Source organism: Capra hircus, chromosome 16 (assembly GCF_001704415.2).
Source record: "Capra hircus breed San Clemente chromosome 16, ASM170441v1, whole genome shotgun sequence".
NCBI classification, from domain to species: Eukaryota; Metazoa; Chordata; class Mammalia; order Artiodactyla; family Bovidae; genus Capra; species Capra hircus.
In genome coordinates, this window is record NC_030823.1 from 32,264,577 (window position 1) to 32,284,998 (window position 20,422).

Consider the following 20,422-nt stretch of genomic DNA (forward strand, 5'->3'; position numbering starts at 1 on the left):
CTTATGTAAAATATCATTTTTATAAATAATACCTAATCTTTCGCAAAGCATTAACTTTGTAAAATGAAAAAAAAGAACCACTAGAAAAAAATAAAGATACAAAAAAAAAAAAAGAGAGAGAGAGAGCATACTGATCTTGCATGTGGATGTAGTGGCAATTTAAAATTATAAAAACATTTCCAAACACTCTCATCTTGGATTTATCTTGCCACAGAGTAGTAACACACAGCCCACCATGGACCACATTTACTAAACCACTGTTATCTGAAGCCAGGCACAGTGCTTGGCACGTGCTAGACATTCATCTATGCGTCCTTTTCATCTCTCTTTTTATATTCTAAGAGTTCTCTAAATAGAACCACAGAGCATCCCTGTGGAGAACTGATCATGCCTCCTTAGACTTATGTTGAAAGTGGAGAATATCATTCTCAAGCCAACATGACAGAGAGGTACTCTTCTTTCTCTTCTTTCCATTCCCAATCATCCCTTAGCCAAAGGAAAAAGTCGAGACTGCTAAAAAGACAGTAGAGGACATAGAAGGGACCTCTGTTCTTACATTTAGTCAAGATCTCTGACAACCTCCCCCTTGCTTACTGCAACTCTCTTCCCTTACTCTTGGGGTTTTGCTGAGGCTGCCAGCCCCAGGACCCAAAATGGTGTGTGTGCACATGACTCAGTTTTGAAATTTGAACTGAAGGTTTCAAATTGGAAGTGGAGGAGCCAAGAAATCACGTCCTTACAGTTTGAAAACAAGCCATCTCCTTTATCTTTAGTTTAGATTGAGGGATGTGGCTCCATGGTATGGAAGCACCTGAAAGAATGAACCAACACTCAGACAGGAGTCGAGCCCTGCGACTGACAGGAAATGACTGCACTCATGCTGAGTCCCTGGTCCAAGAAAGCCTGAGGCCCTAGCCACACCTGGGTTTTACATGGCCTGGTCATCAAACTAATCAATTCCCCCTTTTGGGGTTTCTGTTTACCTCAACCAAAGAGTCCTCACTCATACTGGCAATCTGAGAAGTCAAACCACTAAATTCAGGAAGGTACTTGTGCTCAGTTGTGTCCGACTCTTTGAGACTCTAGGGACTGTAGCCCTCCAGGCTCCTCTGTCCGTGGAATTTTCCAGGCAAGAGTATTGGAGTGAGTTGCTATGCCCTCCTCCAGGGGAATCTTCTTGACCCAAGGATCGAAATCACATCTCCTGTGTCTCTTGGATTGCAGGCGAATTCCTTACCACTGAGCCACTGGGGAAAGCCCAACCAACAGTTACTACCTGGAAGCTAAAGGCTCTGGAATGGAAGATTTAATCATCCTCCCAAAGTTAAAGCACCCATCATAACTGGATAACCTGGTGACTCCTCTCTTACACTCTTTTTCACTCTCAAAAAGACACAAATTCTAAAGTTCAAGCTTCTACATCTCACGGTCATAAGGTTAAATCGTCCCATCTAGATCACAAAAGTTATGTCATCGCATAATTACCCGCATCATGAATTGCCCTTAGATTCCTGCTCTGAGAAGTTCTTCAAAGTACATATCCTTGAAAACATTATTTATGTAAAAGGGGAAATACACATTTTAAAGGGAGCTCTGCTGATATAAGCTGGAGCCTGCAGGATTACTGGCAGTTTGGCCCCTCTTTTGCATTTCTTGCAATTCAATTTCTAAATTCTATGGAAAATAAACAGGGAAGACTTCCTGTAGTAATTTCCCTCCAGATTAGATCTGAGAAAAAGATACAGGATTCAAAAGAATGTGTTTCAGTACACGCATGATAGTTATGGAGAAAAGTGGTTGCCTCAATCAGAATTCAATAACAATTACACAAGCATTCAGAAATGGTTGTTTCAATATGTAATATCACTTTATATAATCTGCCCACTATGTATGTAAGTGGTAGTCTTGTGAGAGGGACTTAAATTCTATAGCTTTTTAAAGATGTTTGGACATGTCAAAAACAAATACGTGAAGGAATTTCCACTTTTTAATAAAAGCCTCTCTTTTCTCTTGGGTACAAAAGAAATGAAGAAGTAGCGTGATAGCTTTATTATAATACATTAAATGACTAAGGTGAATGATGCACCAAAGGACACTGTTTCTTAGGAAAATCACAAGCTAAGATGACAATTCATCAACTGGTATTTTTATCAGTGTATAAGGGAGCATATTAAAAAGCAGAGACATTACTTTGCCAACAAAGGTCCATCTAGTCAAAGCTATAGTTTTTCCAGTAGTCATGTATGGATGTGAGAGTTAGACTATAAAGAAAGCTGAGTGCCAAAGAATTGATGCTTTTGAACTGTGGTGTGGAGAAGACTCTTGAGAGTCCCTTGGACTGCAAGGAGATCCAACCAGTCAATTCTAAATGAAATCACCCCTGAATATTCATTGGAAGGACTGATGATGAAGCTGAAACTCCAATACTTTGGCCACCTGATGTGAAGAACTGACTCATTTGAAAAGACCCTGATGCTGGGAAAGACTGAAGGCAGCAGAAGGGGATGACAGAGGATGAGATGGTTGGATGGCATCACCTACTCAATGGACATGAGTTTGAGTAAGCTCTGGGAGTTGGTGATGGACAGGGAGGCCTGGTGTGCTGCAGTCCATGGGTTCGCAAAGAGTCAGACATGACTGAGCGACTGAACTGAACTGATAAGAGAGCAGCTAACACTTTTCTCTATTATAAATTTATGTTATTGGTTTTCTTGGTTGTCTTTTGGAAATGATCGCATTAATCCATTTCCCTACTAACTCACATAGAAAACCAACTCACAGAGAACTACAGCCTGATGGATAACTATATAGGCTTTGCAGGCAAATTTCTGGGTTTCAAAGATAGACCAGTTGTGTGACCTTAGATGAATCATTTTACTTCTTTGTGCCTTAGTTGTATCCACTGTAAAACAAGGAAATAATAGCCTTCACCTTACACGGTTATTGTGAGAGCTCAATGAAAAGCATTCAGCTCAGTTCCCAGAACACAGTAGAGGTTCAGTAAGTGATGGCCACTTGTCTTTAGCTAACACCTGTTATTATTTTTTAAAAAGCCACTGCATGTGGCATGGTACCACGCAGACCCAAAATGAACGTATTCTTAACCTCAGAGACTGATGAAAATGAAAGTGAAAGTGAAGTGAAAGTGAAGTGAAAGTCACTCAGTCATGTCTGACTCTTTGTGACCCCATGGACTATACAACCCATACACAGAATTCTCTAGCCAGAATACTGGAGTGGGTAGCCTTTCCCTTCTCCAGGGGATCATCCCAACCCAGGGATTGAACCCAGGTTTCCCACATTGCAGGTGAATTCTTTACCAGCTGAGCCACAAGGGAAGCCCAAGAATACTGGAGTGGGTAGCCTATCCCTTCTCCAAGGGATCTTCCTGACCCAGGAATCAAACCGGGGTCTCCTGCATTGCAGGCGGAGTCTTTACCAACTGAGCTATCATGGAAGCCGACTGATACTTGTATGTATTTAACTTTCTCATGTATACATGTGTACCTCCCAAATGCCAGTTTGGCCCCTGGAATTTCCCATGAAATGTCCTTCATTTCCATTTTCCTATATTCAAATGCTACCAAGGATAATAAGAAATTATCTGTCCCTCTGTTTGCATAAAATCTGAAAAATCCTTTCTGGATCTTATCATTTATCTTACCAACTCTTTGTGTATTTTCTTTTTGCCCCCATTAGCCTATAAGCTTCTGAAGGGCAGCATCTGAAGCTATTTAATATTTATGTCTCCCACCATCCCTAGGATAGTGTCTTATAATAGGAAATGTTCCATGGAGAGTGAGCAAATACATGAACATATATTTTTAAACATAGCTGGAGGTTTGTTATGGAAAACAAAGAAGTTATTTGATTACTATTAGCAAAGACATAAGTGGGAAGGGAGTAGCCTTGCTTTTGTTTTCATGTATACTAGGCTATGTATGTTTAATGATCATGTTTATCAGGCCTGGTTTCAAACACTCTCAGAGGGACTATCTTTTAATTATAGAGATCTCTAGTTTGAAATTCTGTGTGTATGTGAGGTTTTCAAGTAAGGTGAGAGGCACTTTACCAAACCTACTGAGTTGTTAGAAGGGTTATCATTTAATTTGACTAAACTTAAACATATATGTGCATACTAAGTTAAAAATGAAAAAAAGTTATAAAATCATAACATAGTATAATATGTACAAGAAAAATTCCCAAGAAAATTTTTCATCTTTGTTCCATCTCATATTTTTTACCTGATATATCTGAGAATACATAGATATACATATATTCACACACATCAATATTGGGCTTGAATAAACAGTCATAAACTTGTATTAACCATTCTTATAATAATGACTTACTGAACTCCAACTCTTTGCAAAGAGCTAAGCTAGGTGCCTGAGAACTATAATATTATAAGATCTCTCCTCCCATTTGAAGAACAATACATCACAGAAGAGAAGACAAGCAGATACATATAAATCTTTAGAGTATGAATTTATTTTTTCTGATGTTCATTTTCCCTGTTTTGAGGAATTTGTGTAGTAGTAGCAAGTGCCTTCAGCTCTAAGCGGGAAGGAGGATTCAGAGGGAGATGTGCTCCCTCTAGCATGGGTCCTCAGGGAGGACTACAGCGGAAAAATTAAGATTTCAGGGAAACCTGGAAAATAAGATTATAACAGGGCTGAAGAAGCTCAAAGGGGTATTCTGGGTTTACAGAGTAGTAAATGGAGAGGAGAGACCAAAAGTCAAAGGAGGTCTGCATCTGCTTAAATCACACACTGGGAAGCAGCCTGTGAGAGGATGGAACTGGTAGCAGGGAAATAAGATTAGAAGGCTGGGAGCCAGTCGTGCGCATGCGCGCTCAGTCGCTCAGTCAGGCCTGACTTTTTGCGACCCCATGGACTGTAGCCCTCCAGGCTCCTCTGTTCATGGGATTCCGTGACTGAGTCAAGACAGTGCTTATGAATACACACAGCAGTGGCTGGCAAAAGAGACTGGAAGGATGTTAGGAGAGCATTTTCATAACCCTTAAGAGAAGTCACCAGAGCCTAAATTATGATGAATGTAAATGGCGGTATGAAGGGCATTTCTATGAAATCTCTCTGAACTTCACAAACTAAGGAAACATTTTGAGCAAAGGATACTCCAAGCAATTTAAGCACCTAATGCCCAGAAACAGGAATTTAATAATGCATTGTCTTAACTCATGTTGTCTGGCTATCAGAGTTGGAAGATAACCTAGAAATCATCTTGTCTACCCTAACTTTACAGGTGATTATGCATGTTCAAAGAATTAAGTAATTTGTCAAAAGTTGCAAAGACAGTGAGAAGATACCAAAACTCAGTTTCCTCAATCCTAGGATATCTGCCCCCCAACCCTTGTTAGCTTGTGTATGGTTCTAATCGTTTCTTCACCAAAAGTATACCTGAACCACGCTTTATTCTTTTCTTACACACTGAAGGCCCCATTTCATTTCCTTGGCTATTCTTCCACAGTTCTTGAAAACATGGTTCCCTCTATGTGCTTCTACCCACTCCTTTGGCTACAATATCTTTATGTAAAAGCATCCAGGTCTAAACCTCTGTCCTGATCTTTCTCCTCACACTGGATCTACACTGGACATCTCCATCAGAGCTCCAAAATAAAGCATAGTCTTTCCTCTGCTACTCCTTTAACATTCCCTAGTTGAATTAATGGATCATCCACTTAACACAGGCTAGAAGCTTTGGGATCATCTTTTTAAACTTTTTTAATTGGAAAATTGCTTTGCAATTTTATGTTGGTTTCTGCAGTACAAAACCACAAATCAGTCATAATTATACACATATCCCTTCCCTCCTCCCCTCTCCCCATCCCAGTCTTCTAGGTCAGGAATCATCTTTAATTCTCTTATCATTGCCCTAAATGCCTCCTGAAGACACTGTATCCTTCCCATTTTCCTGGTGCACACACAGCTGAGGACTACTACTGTACTTACATTCTGATTGAAGCCCCTGCCAATCATCTCTTCCACAATCTGTTTTCACAGTGCCTTTCAATTACCTTCCTTAAATATACATTTGATCCTAGCATAGTTCAAGCTCTCTTGACTTCTTGAGTTAAACAAGCCTCCCAACTGAGGGGCTGTAAACTTTTTCTATGAAGGGCCAGATAATAAATATTTTAGGCTTTGAGGATCATACTCAATTCTGCCATGGAAATGCTACACATAATACACAAAGGATAATCACGGCTGTGTCCAATAAAATTTTATTTATGATATTTGTGTGTCATAAAATATTATTTTTCTTTTTTCCTCCCAGTCATTTAAAAATGTATATATAAAAAAAAATTCTTAGCTCAGGGATCACTTTAGAAACAGATGATGCACCAGATTTGGCCTATGGGCTGTAGTTACCAACTCTGTCCTAACTGGTTTTCTCGTCTCCTGCATCAGCTCTCCAAGTTCACCCTACAGCTGTCTGAGTCGGGATCCTAACCCCAAAAGCTGACCATGTTAGAAGCCCTTAATATTACATTAAGAGTAATCCCTTATTCTCAGAATGGCCAAAATTCCAGAATATGGCCCACAACACCCTTCCTCTGGTCCAAACACCTAAAGTAACTGTAGAGTCTACATTCTCTCCCAACTTTACGTCTTTGCATACATTGTTCCCTCTACTTGGGGTGTTTGCCCCACCCTTCTCTACTTTGAGGACTCCTAGTCATGAACTCAGAAAGCTTTCCCTATGCCCTTCACCTCCAATTAACTGAATGAGACAGTTCTCTTTCCTGTGTGCTTCTGTGGCAGTCTTAATTTCTCTCAGCACACTGTTGTCACACTCTACTCTAATTGCATATATAGATCTGGCTCCTTTGTAGAATGTGAACAACCTAAAGACAGGACCTGAGATTTTTTTTCTCTCTATGTCCAGGGCCAACCAATGCACGTAAAAGATAGTAGGTGCTCAATAAATACTCATTAAATAAGGGGATGGTATATTTACTAATTGAGTCCTTCAAAAAATGTTGAATTTCTATTTTCTGTTTTTAAGTCTAATTAGATAAAAAAGGGAAATTCCAAAAGAAGTGACAGATTGACCTATAAATTTCTACTCATTTTAAAAATTTTATTTGCCCTAGAAAATTTGAAATCCTTATTTTATCACTATTTTATCGCATCTTTTTCATATTTAATCTTAAACTTTGTTTAGAATATGACATTCAAAATATTTAAATTAAGGCTAAATGAACTGTTACCTGTGTTAGATTTTTTCATTCCAGCTAAAAAGAAATAGATGAAATTTCTCAGCCACACACTTGAGTATATAAATCAATAAAGAATGGTGAAGGGAAGCAAATGCTAAAAAAAAAACCCCAAATTGTGTATCAGAAATGTTTAGTCCAACAAGCAAGTCATTTTCTGTGCAAAACAGAGATATATACAGTTCCTTTCATTTTTATTGTCATCTTTAAATTTATGAAGGTGGATTTTATAAAACATGAACATAAACTAAGTGTAAAATGCTTACGAAAGAGTACTGCATTTAGAAAATGGATAATTAAGCTTTATTTTCTATAAAACTAAGTTAAATTTCTGTAGACTTGTAGTAAATAAAGCTCAATAGAAGAAGCTTTCTATGGAACCAAGCAAAACCGTTTTTCTTAAGAACAAAGGAATTAGTTACCACCAGTCCATTTTCAGCAGTTGCTGCATCTTAATATGCTCTACTTGCAAGAAATGGATCTTGTCAGACAGCACAAACTGATACAGCACAGGAAAACTATGGACTTTGACTTCAGAAATTCACTCTCTGAATAAGACAGAGTGGCAAAGTGGGCAAAACCAGCATTAATATTTATTTATTGAAGTTCAGCCACACTGACACATTAAAAGCTGTCCTATTTCTGTGGGTTAGTAGTACTTAGCACACAAATGGTCGGTTCTCAGTGAAAGTCTGACAGAGAAGAAAAACTATTAAATATCATGATCAAGCTAAATTCTGAAACTTCTAAGATTAAATAACCATAGGAACTATGTTAACATTATGTTCTCACTTCTATAGTGAAATAATTTAAATGGGCATTAAAAGAATGGCTATTATTCTGCAGTATTAAGCAATTTTTTTTTCTTAATAAAGTGTTTCAACTATTGGGATTTTTCCAGATATCACACGTGTATAAATAATTTATTCTCTTCCTTTCATTTCTTTCCTTTCTCTCTTTTCCCTCCTTTCTTCTCTTTTCTTTCATTGTTTAAAAGGGAAGTTGGCAAACCATTTGGAATATTATCATAACAAAATGTTTTTTAACAAAGTTTGATTTTAACAGAACTAGAGGCATCTTAACACTAACCAAAAACTTTGGGAGGTTCAACAACCTCTAGAATATTTTTTTTCTCCAAATGCAGGCTGTTCAAGTGGTGCTTTTCTCCATCTGTTATCATACCGTGCTCAGAATTACATTGTCATATTTAATGTAAAAGGGATCAGTCCCCTTTCATAGTTTAAATTCAACATTTTACTATGATTAGAAGACCAGTGTTTTTCTAATTTATGAATAAACCACATTTTATAAACTTATGTAGGTATTTAGACAAAGTTCTCTCTAAAAACTGAAACACTCTAAGAATTGAACAAACCCAAAGGCTTGATCTGAAAACTGAAAAATTGTACTAAAACTTGAAAGGAAAAGAAACCATCTATATGGTACTGTGAAACACCTATAATCTCAGTTTGAATTTTTCTCTGTGTCTGTATATTTAAGCATGTTGTGTGTGTTTTCAATATAACAAATTTCTCAATGTTTACTACCTAAAATGTATTTTTTAATTTAGGGCTGAGCTATGTATTCACTAAAGTTTTATGACAATGATGCTCTCACATCAAAATATCTCATGATGGAAGTGATGTAATTTGAAACCACAATGGTATAAGCAGGGTTATAGTAATGGTTTAAACATGAACAGCGTCGATCAGTTCCATCTCTAACTTTTACACCTCCTTAGGACTCAGGGTGCTTATTCTGTAGCACTTCCACCTCAGTTTGCATCTTAGGATATCTTTGTTTTGTCTCTTTCACCACTGACAGTATCTCACTATTTCCCTAAATATATTCCTCAGATACTTCAGTTCAACATTTTTATTAGACATAAAATTAACAGGAGAGGTAGTGGCTATGGTAGAAGAAATATGTCATTTTGCTTATATTGATAGAGTCACCTAAATATTTGAGCATTGTAGATGAAAGGTTTTGTAATCTATCAGTAATTCCCTGCCACACTTATCATTCACATGTCTGGGTGTTTTGCTTACCACATCTCCACTTTTCTTAATATGCCTAAAAACTGTGTGTGAATTGAATGACTAAGACTTAACTCTAACAACTGTTTGGAAGCCTGTGGCAAAAATCCGAGGAATGAAATTGGTGCTATGGTGCATAATGGGATTAGGCAGTACCTGGTGAGGTGCAGTTGGTGCTCGGATTCGCCCAGCAGTTCTGTCAGTTTCAGGCACTCCTCTCTGGCCCGGGTTGCCTTCTCCTGCTGCTGTTCCAAGCGCTGCTTGCTTTCACTCAGTTCTAAACTCAATTTCTCTATTTCCTTAGGCAGAGAGAAGAGGGTGAAGAGTATCACTATAAAATATATGCACTTGAATTCAAAATTACCTCATTTTTATTTTTGCCATGAATTTCAATATGATGAAAAATTATTAGAAAATTTAGGCTAGCTTCCACTTTATGACAAAGGGAATTAACCCAGCCAGAAATGCACATTAGTGAGGATTTTTTGGATCGTAAGATGCAGTCTAATTTTAAAAATGAAATGATTAAATGAGGATAGTCAAAATGGATAATCTGTGCTTTGAATCTAAGGCTCAGTCTCTTTAAAAAATAATACGAACTTAAAAAGTCACTACTTTTTAAATATAACAGTTTTGTTTGTGAGATTAGATCAGACATGTGTAGTCATTTACATCAAATGTGAGACTTGATTTTAAAAGACACATTTATGGTTTCATTTGGATGTTTTGAAAATCAAATTAAATGGTAAAATAATTTAAGATATCTTTTAGAAAAATATGAGGTGTAAAAGAAGACATCACTATGATACACAGTATTATTTGGAAAAAAATACTTATAGGAAAAAATAAAATGAGAAATTTCAAGCATTTTGAATGTATGACATTGCTGAGCTAAAATAATATTGCATTAAAATTGCATTTAAAAGGCAATAAAACCACTCTGAGATTAACAAATATAAACATCAAAATATATAAAAATCTATAATAGCTTATTCTTTGGTTTCAGTATGAAATTATACTTTCTTATCAAAACTCAAATATTTCAAAGCAAAAATACTTTACATAGAACATGGTTTAAATAATTTACACATTAAAGTACAAATATTTATTTATTATAGAACATCCATAATTAAAAAAAAAAAAGAAAATAGAGATAAATATTCAGGCCATTAAAACAAGAAAAACAAAACAGGGGAAGTAAAGAGTGAAATATTTTCAATTCAGCAGAAATCAAGAAGCAATCTTTATAAACAAAAATACAGTCCACTCTTGGAAAACAAAACCATGTCTAAGTAGAGCTTTAAACTTAGTATTTAATACATTTCAAATTTTCTCGTGTTATTACTCAGTATTCTGAACAATCTACAACTACACTGAATATATCAGCCAGGATAAATTGTTTATTTTTCTACATTTATTGTACTACAAATATTCAGTTTATCTCCATCAAAACTGTACATTACCATATAATAAAATAACATATAAGCTATTTTTAAAAAATTATGTAATTCATGAGCATATTGCTTTCATTCAGATTTTCTATATCTTTCAGATTAGATTACTAAGTGAAACTGATTTGTTTAAAATACTTTAAATTGTTAAAGTTTTATCAGTACATTCCTATCTCATTATGCAATATAATTAAAAAGATAGAAAAACAGAAGAGAAAAGCCTAGCCTACTAAGTTTGGTCTAACATTTATGAAATTAACAAAAAAGCAAAGAACTGGAATTACATGTTAATTTTAAAATTATAAAAATGTATCCATTAATTTTCTTTTTGCTCCTGCTCATGCTCAGTCACTTCAGTTGAGTCTGACTCTTTGCAACGCTATGGACTATAGCCCACCAGGCTCCCCTGTCCATGGGATTCTCCAGGCAAGAACACTGGAGTGAATTGCCATGCCCTCCTCCAGGGGATCTTCTTGACCCAAGGATCAAACCTACGTCTCCTACATCTCCTGTGTTGCAGGCGAATTCTTTACCATTGAACCACCAGAAAATTACAAAAATTTATCCATTAATATTTTTACACAGTGCTATGTGCAAGAAACTATGCTAAATATTATGATGGACTCAGAGTTTTCACATCCACACTCAGGACTTAGCAATTCAGTTGAATAAATGAGACAAACACACACACAAAAACAACCAAAATATCAAGCATGTAAAAAACAACAAATGAGTCTTAGAGAAAATGTGTGCTTCAATAGGCCAGATTAAGGATATACTAGCATGGGCAAGAAAAGTGGGAAAGAAGGTAAGGCCACATAAACTCATGGAATGATAGATTAGACCAATTATCAAACATTTTAAATTCTAGATTTATAAAGCTGTATTTTTCCTTATAGATAATGAGGAAATAATGATTTAAACAAGTATGCAACATGAGAGAAGCTGAGCTTCAAAATACTGGATTAATGTGTATGCTCATTAAGACAGTTGAGACTGGCAGTAATAGTAGACCACAAAAAGATGGTTGCAATACTCCAAATATAAGAAGTAGTGACAGTTAAAACAGAAACATAAAGAGAACACGATGAGTACATGTAAATAAAAGGATAGATATCGGAAGATAACAAAGATGACTCCAGAATTTTGAGTTGAGAGGACACTACACAGTGACAGAAATAGAAGATGTATAAAATTCTAAACTTCTTTCAAAAGAAAAGGTGCAACAATTTTTATAAGCACCATCCAACAACAATAATGTATGTAACCTTATATTGGTAATCAGGTTTTATGTATAAAATAGCTGCTTTCTTAGTCTCATATAATAAAAAGTCAAACACTGTGCTGAATTCCAGTCAAACATAGAGATAAAGAACATGGGCCCAAGAATCAACAGAAATCAGGGCTCAGACACAGCTCTGGCACTCTCCAGCTCTGTGACCTTGGACAAGTCACTCAACTCTTACCAGTTTCCTCAGTCTAAAATGGGAGTGCTGGGACTTCCCTGGTGGTCCAGTGGCTAGGACTCTGAGCTCCCAGTGCAGGGGGCCCAGATTCGATCCCACATGCTGCAACTAAGACCCAGAGCAGCCAAATAGATTAAAAAAATAAATAAATAAAATAAAATGGGAGTGCTAACTCTAGAAAGCTCTAAAACTATTGGGAAGACAAAAATGAGATGGCAAATACTTACCAGAGTGCCCAGGATATAGCAAGAGCTGAATAAAAAACAGGTGGTATCATTACTGCTGATTTTTCTCTACCTTTCAAGAAGAGCAAAAATATAAGTAAAGGAAAAAGACCTGCCTAAGGATTCATGGTTATCCCTGAGCACTAAAGAGTTCTTAATTTAATTCAATAAAATTTCTGGATAAGCACTCTTTTGGAGGACACTGAATAAAACTTTATTATAATTTCAAAATGCAAAAAGCATTTTTGTTAGGAAGATGGAAAGTTACTGCCTGATTCTGATTATCTGTGCCAGAGAAACAGCTTATTGGTGCAGATAATCAAAATCAACAAATAATCGAACCAGCTGGACCAGGGCTCAACACTTACTCCCCGAGTCAGGAAAATCTGCCATGGCACCAACTCCAACAGTTAGAAGAGGAATCTCTTGCCAGAAATGCCATACTCCCATTGGCAGGATAACCCTTTGCTTTGCCCAACTAGGTCAGGGCTGATTCCTTGGCTGTATACAGTGGCTCAGGGATGAAAGACCACAACAGTCATAGGCCAATTGTACACTACTCTCAAAGCACTCTATTAACCTGCAATGTACAGTGCAGTTTGATATGGACATCTCCTGGCTAACTGGGCAAAGACGAGTCTGGATAGCTTTATGCTTTATCAAAAGGTGTATTTCAAGTCATGAATGTAACCGCCAGAAGAACTAAAAGTTGTTCAACTGTCAAGTCATGTCTGACTCTTTGTGACCCCATGGACTGCAGTACACCAGCCCTCCCTGTCCCTCACTATCTCCAGGAGTTTGACGAAGTGCATGTTCATTGAATCAGTGATGTCATCCAAAAATCTGAATAACTAAAAGTAGAAATGGTTAAAAGTGGCTACCTTAGGAGAACACTACCAAGGAGGGACATGGAGAAACAGAGACTACTATTCATTTATAATCTATAATGCACAGAATTTTCTTATTAATCATTTCTTTTCATTACTTATTAGATTTTCTTATCAAAGCAATGTGCCTAATTTAAGTCAAATAGTACTCAGTGGCTCCTAACAAGGAAAGGTAGTGCCTGTGCTCTTTCCTTCCCCCATCTCTAAGCCAAATCCTCAATGGCACATAGTATCCATCCCTGATACTTATATTCCTACTTTAAAATAACATACTTGCTTCCCTGGTGGTTCACATGGTAAAGAATCTACCTGCAATGTGGGAGACCTGGGTTCAGTCCCTGGGTTGGGAAGATCCCCTGGAGAACGGAACAGTTACCCACTGCAGTATTCTGGCCTGGAGAATTCCATGGACAGAGGAGCCTGGTGGGCTACAGTCCATGGGGTCACAAAGAGTCAGATACAACTGGGCGACTTTCACTTTTATCATGCTATCCTTTGATTTCCTACATAAACTTCATCTATTGATTTCCTATGTGGCACTATTGGTAAAGAATCCACCTGCCAATGCAGGAGATGGAAGAGATGAGGATTTGATCTGTGGGTGGGGAAGATCCCCTGGAGAAGGAAATGGCAACCAGCTCCAGTATTCTTGCCTGGGAAATCTCATGAATAGAAGAGCCTGACAGGCTACAGTCCATGGGGTTGCAAAGAGTTGGACACGACTGAGTGATTAAGAACTCAACCGTGTTGATTTCCTATATTAAAAAAGGTAGTGATTTATCTCTCTTACACCACCCAATATACCCACCTCATCCTCCTCTATAACAATTTTGGTTAAATCATTAGTCGATAGTTCATTTACATTATAATGATTATAGAAATACTGTTCATTACTGAGACAAGCATTATTCTGCTTAAATTAATTTTCTTGTAAAAATCTTTTATTATTTATAAAATTAATTGCTTGCTTTTTTAATAGTTTATTTTTCTAGGTAAGTAACATTTTTTCCCCCAAATGTTCAAACAGTTCTGTCAAATACCCATTAATAATATTTTTTCAACAGTGAAACATATCAGTAAATCATTAGTTCCTTTAAATTATTTTCCTAGATATATGCTGCTTGGTGACATGTCTAGCCTGGTTGATCTCTGATTTGGTTGATTTTCTTACACATGCTCCTATTAGAGTTTCTTGTTTTATGTGTTTTAAGTCATCCTGTTTCTCAGTTTACCCACTTCTGTAGTTGAAATACATTCTCCAGGTAACTTTCACAAGAAAGGGTACACAAATAATGCATTTTCAAAAAGTATCTGTATGCCTGAGTATGTTGTTATTCCATGCATATCCTTGATAGTTTAAAGTGAAAGTCACTCAGTTGTGTCTTACTCTTTGTGACCCCATGGACTGTACAGAATTTTCCAGGCCAGAATACTGGAGTGGGTAGCCTTTCCCTTCTCCAGGGGATCTTCCCAACCCAGGGATCAAACCCAGGTCTCACACATTGCAGGTGGATTCTTTAGCAGCTGAGCCACAAGGGAAGTCCAAGAATACTGGAGTGGGTAACCTATCCCTTCTCCAGCAGATCTTCCTGACCCAGGAATCGAACTGGGGTCTCCTGCATTACAGGCAGATTCTTTACCAACTGAGTTATTAGGGAAGCCCACTTGATAGTTTGGCTAGGTATAATATCTATGCTGAAATTAACTTTCATTCAGGATTTTTAAGGGACAGTAATATTACAATTGTAATACTACAACTAAAAAGCCCTATGCTATTATGATTCCTAATAGTCTGTGATTTCTTTTTTGTTTCTAAAAGCCTTTATAATATTTTTCCTCTGGAATTTTGCAACTTTACAATGCTAGACCTTGGAATGGGTCTTTTTTCATACATTGTGCTGGGTTTTCAGTAGGCCCTTTTTAATCTGGAGGTTTTCTTTTGTTTGAATAATTTTTCTTATATTTTTATTTTAAAATATTCTGATGCCATATATTTTAATAATTCCTTTTCCTGGCACTCATGGACATTGGTTTTTGGATCTGTTGCACTGATCACCTAATTTTATCTATTTGTCTTCTGATTCTAACTTCCAAGATAGAACCTTGACATCATGTTCCAAAACTTCTACTGAATTAAAAAAAAAATTTAGCACATCTTTCATTCCAGTAGATATTTCTTTTTTCATTGTTTTTATATAGCATGGTATTTTTATCATATGAATATAATATTGTATGCCTCCATTAAAATATTAAAGTATTTTAGATGTTCTCCTCTGCAATACTGCATCAGTTTCCTTTTTTACTATTTGTTTTAGACACTCTATTATTAAGAAGCTCTCCTCCAATATGTAGTGATACTCAGCTGTCTTTTTATATTTGAGAATGAAGTATTTAGCAAAGATTTGGTGTAATGGTTTTTGGGTAATGTAAAAAGTTTATATTATTCTTCAGCAAATATTCACTTCTATCTCCTTCCACTGGTAATGAGATACACTGTATCTCCCCAGTGACTTTGGGCTTTGTCATCTCATTTCAATTAGCCAATAGAATTTTCATGTTGATAATGAAAGCAGAAGTCATAAACATGTTTTTGTAGTTTGACTTTGTTTTTATATTCTGATGATTCTCCATGAGAAAAGCATGCCTTGAATAGCTGCTGTCCCTTTTGCCTGGACCAAATAATAAATACATGTGGATCAGAACCAAACCCAAACCATAGCTCAAACAATCACAGCCTGAAGCAGAACCACCAGTCAAATGCAGCACAAATCAGTCAAATTCCAGATGACCTGAAGATTCATAAACATGAGCATAAATGATTGCTACTGTAAGCCATGAGTTTTTTCAACATAAAATAACTGACAAACCATTCTAAAGGAACAAAAGGAACACTCTAAAGGATTCTAAAGAAACTAAGGGTCAAAAACATTGAATAATTGTCCAAAGAGTAAATCTAAGTCTTGAACCAGATCTTCTGATTTTACTCCTCTATACTATACCATAAATTAGCCAACAGCTTTTAATTTCTTTTTAATCAAGATCCATAGTAAGATCCATAGTTATGCCACAGTTTAGAAACATATACACTCTCCCACACATATGTATAAATGTAACTATTATATCATAAAACAATACTAACCCTAATTATATTTGAAGCACTCAGATATTTCCTATTCCTTCTAATTCTATTCCCCTTAAAAAAAAGAAAAACTTTTGGTTTCACCTCATAAAACTGATTTTATGATAATACAACTTAAAAAGTAGCGAAGGAGTCAAGATGGCGGAGAAGGAGGAAGTGAAGGTCACCTCTCCCCACAAATGCATCAAGAATGCATCTACAAATGGACCAGTTCTCAAAGGGCACTGGCTGAACATTAGCAGAGGTCTCAGGCCCCTAAAAGGACAAGAAAGGCCCAGGCCTAACCAGGTAGGATGAAAGAAAGAAGGGAGAAAGAAAAGGAGAGGAAGATGGATGGGAACAGCACCACTGGCGGGGGAGCTGAAGGACAGAAGAGGTTTTACAAGGGAGGCAGCCTCCTCAACAGAGGGGAGATCAGTTGGGACAGAATGCGAGCAGTGGGGACTATCAGAGGATAGCACAACAGCTGGTCAATGGGGCAGAACAGAGCGAGACCTTTACAGCTGGTCTGTGCCCCAGCCTAAGATGTGTGCTCACTGGTACAGATGGGGGCTAGGTTCTGAAACACGGGTTTGGAAACACATCCGGAAAGGGGACTGCTGTTAGCTGTGAAGAGACAGCCTGAGGGGACAGGAGCGAGGAAACCCATAACCCTGAATGCTTGTGGTGCAAACCTGGACTCCACAGACGCAAAGCGCCATTGCTGTGATGTCCAAGGGCCACATTTGCAGCCTCTGTCACCATGCACTGGCCTCTGCCTCATTGCGCATTAGGGAGACTCCCATCAGGGCTGACTTTCACATGCCCATGGCCACTGGCCAAAGCACCTCATTCCAGTCTAGGCTGGCTCTCTTGTGAATGCAGCTGCAGACTTCCCCAAGCACCTGTCCCCACCTCTGCAGCCCCAGTGGCTGCCATCTCATCCTCCTCACTCTATCTCCTCAATAGTAGGCACTCTTGCAACCACAGCCACCACCACTTCTGTACCCCTTTCTTGCTGGGGCAGACTCGTGTGATCTGGGGCAATCTTGAGAGCAGATCCCTGTGGGGCTGAAACCACAGCTAAACTCCAGAGGCCATGCAACTAAGGAAGAAAAGGTAAGATCTCTCCTTGCAGCTACACAAACCATGAATTGATATTGCCATGATTGGCTTTGTAAACTCAGTGCCTACCAAACCCCTGAATGGACAAGCTCCCCAGGTAAGACAGATCTAGCTTTAACAGCTGTAAACTTTGTGAGCACAGACATGTCAGGGTTGGGCCAGGCCAGAGTATGAGCTGCCTCCATAGTGCCTATAGGGGGTCCAGATCCAGGATTACTGCAGTCCTGGGACCTGACTTCAGTGGCCCTACCTGAGACTAATACAATATTGTAAGTCAATTATACTCTGCTGCTGCTGTTGCTGCTGCTGCTGCTAAGTCGCTTCAGTCATGTCCGACTCTGTGCGACCCCATAGACGGCAGCCCACCAGGCTTCCCCGTCCCTGAGATTCTCCAGGCAAGAACACTGGAGTGGGTTGCCATTTCCTTCTCCAGTGCATGAAAGTGAAAAGTGAAAGTGAAGTTGCTCAGTCATATCTGACTCTTAGCGATCCCATGGACTGCTGCCTACCAGGCTCCTCCGTCCATGGGATTTTCCAGGCAAGAGTACTGGAGTGGGTTGCCATTGCTAGAATCACAGATGTAGAAACACTTATGGTTACCAGAGGGTAAGAGGGAGAGGGATAAATTGGGAGCTTGAGATTGACATAAATACACTACTATATATAAAATATATAACTAATAAGAATCTACTGTATAGCCCAGGTTACTCTAGTCAATATTCTGTAATGTCCTATATGGGAAAAGAATCTAAAAAAGAGTGGATATATGTATATGTATAACTGATTCACTGTGCTGCTGAACAGAAACTAATACAACATTGTAAATCAGCTATACTCCAATAAAAATTAATTTTAAAAATTAGGGTATATTTATGATTATTTAAAACTATATTTTTAGTATAAATTAAATAGAATGAAATAAAGAATTTCATTAAGATAAGTTCAATATATACTTCTCCTGACTTCCTGAGTAAAAAAAGACTTAAGAAATGAATGTAAAACCCATTTAAAAAATTATGTCATCTTAGTTCCAAAGAATAACTTTACTTGGAATGAAAAAGTAGCATATAGGAACAATTTTAATCCAATGGTAGTGATTTATCCCTGCTAATAAATATGTGAATTAAAAATTACTTAATAATCATTAATCTAGGGTAATTTATTTATACACATAAGAAAATGAGGAGAAAAGAAAAAATACTACAGAACACTAGGAAGACTGGAACTCTTGCACAGTGAGAAAGAAGAACCTGTGGTTTTGAAGTGGTCAAAATTTGAAAATGTGAATTTATCACTCAGAGCCCAATGGACGAATTCATAGAATATATTTAGAAAAATAAAGTGGCACATGATATTGAAAAATAAAACATAACAATATATCATTTGAAAGAAAACAATTGTTTCTATCAAGTTCTGTGTGGATAAAAAGAATGTACTCATCTGAAATTGAGTATTCACCCACTGACACTTTTATTAACTTGTTGATGTTAAGAATGACTTTACCATAACATTAATAAGGTTGTCTGTAGCTGCACTAGATACCTATGGGTATATAAAATTAATTTAATTAAAATAGAGAACATAGCTCCTCAACTGCATTAATCACATAGTACTCAGTAGCCACAGATAGATCACGGCTGCCATAGTGAACAGTGCAGGTATAAAATATCTCATCATCACAGAGAATACTACTTGATAGCACTGGTCTAGAAAATAGCCAAATGTATTACCAAGACTCACTCTCCAAACTAGACTCTTGGAAAACCTGCCTATGTAAATAAGATATTATAAGCAATATCAAAGTCATTTTAGAAATGGACAAAAATGGTTGTCTTTACTGTAGTAGATGTGGAAGTGTAAGCGGCTCCTTTGCCCCTTTTCTGTTCATTCCTCTTTTCTTCTGGTCTTAACCATAAAGACGAGATCATGACACAGCATTTAACCTAACTTCTGATTTCTGCTTTAATGAATGTACACAATGCCTTGCCTCATCTATTGATGCCTTTCCTGCATTAGAAGGTGTAAGAATGAAGAATTAAGTAGCTAAAGAATGATTGGTTCTCTGCCCCTAGGTTCCCCTTAGTAAATCTGCAGGCAGAGCCCACAGGTGCAGTTGCACTATGTGGGTAAGAGAGCATCCAATTGCACAGGCAGATCACACGAGCAAGACAGCATCCTAAGGAAGATTAGAAGTCAGAAGGTTTGCATGAAATGGAAGAATGATGAAGAATCTTACCTCCTATTTTAATGATTAACTATGATTTTTTTCCCTTTAAAAACTCATGGCTAAGCAGAATCTTCAGAGTTGGTCCCTGGACAGAAGTGCACCTTCTCCCAGGTTGCTGGCTTTTCTGAATAAACCAGCTTTCCTTTCTTCCCTGGTGGCTCAGAGGTTAAAGCATCTGCCTCCAATGTGGGAGACCCAGATTCAATCCCTGGGTCGGGAAGATCCCCTGGAGAAGGAAATGGTAACCCACTCCAGTATTCTTGCCTGGAGAATCCAATGGACGGAGAAGCCTGGTAGGCTACAGTCCACAGGGTGGCAAAGAGTCAGATACAACTGGGCGACTTCACTTTCACTGTCCTTTCTACTGACACTTGCCCCTGAATTTATTGGCTTCGAGTGGCAAGCAAACTGAACAAACCTGAGTTCGATAACTGAACGTTGCTGATACCATCCTAGAAGTTCTGTTCATGCTTATCATCATTGAGGGCACACAATATTGATTTAACATGCTTTTACTTCAGGCCTAATACTAACACTGACACCAGCCATCATTTCTCATGTGTCAGGCACTGTGTTCGTTTTTTATACTATTAGATTTTCTACTTTTAATCTCATTTTGTGTTCATGGCAATCTTGTAAACATAAATA

The 20,422-nt window shown here is 37.5% G+C and overlaps 1 protein-coding gene across 7 annotated transcripts in view; it reads right to left on the minus strand.

Annotated features, from left to right (window-relative positions):
• The window catches only part of SDCCAG8 (serologically defined colon cancer antigen 8), a 243,569-nt gene that overhangs the window by 106,233 nt on the left and 116,914 nt on the right, over positions 1-20,422 (minus strand). For all 7 annotated transcript variants that reach the window (XM_018060258.1, XM_013970102.2, XM_005690561.3 and 4 more), the window contains exon 13: positions 9,433-9,575. In XM_018060258.1, the coding sequence (XP_017915747.1) occupies positions 9,433-9,575 (143 nt within the window). The remainder of the gene's footprint in view (positions 1-9,432; positions 9,576-20,422) is intronic.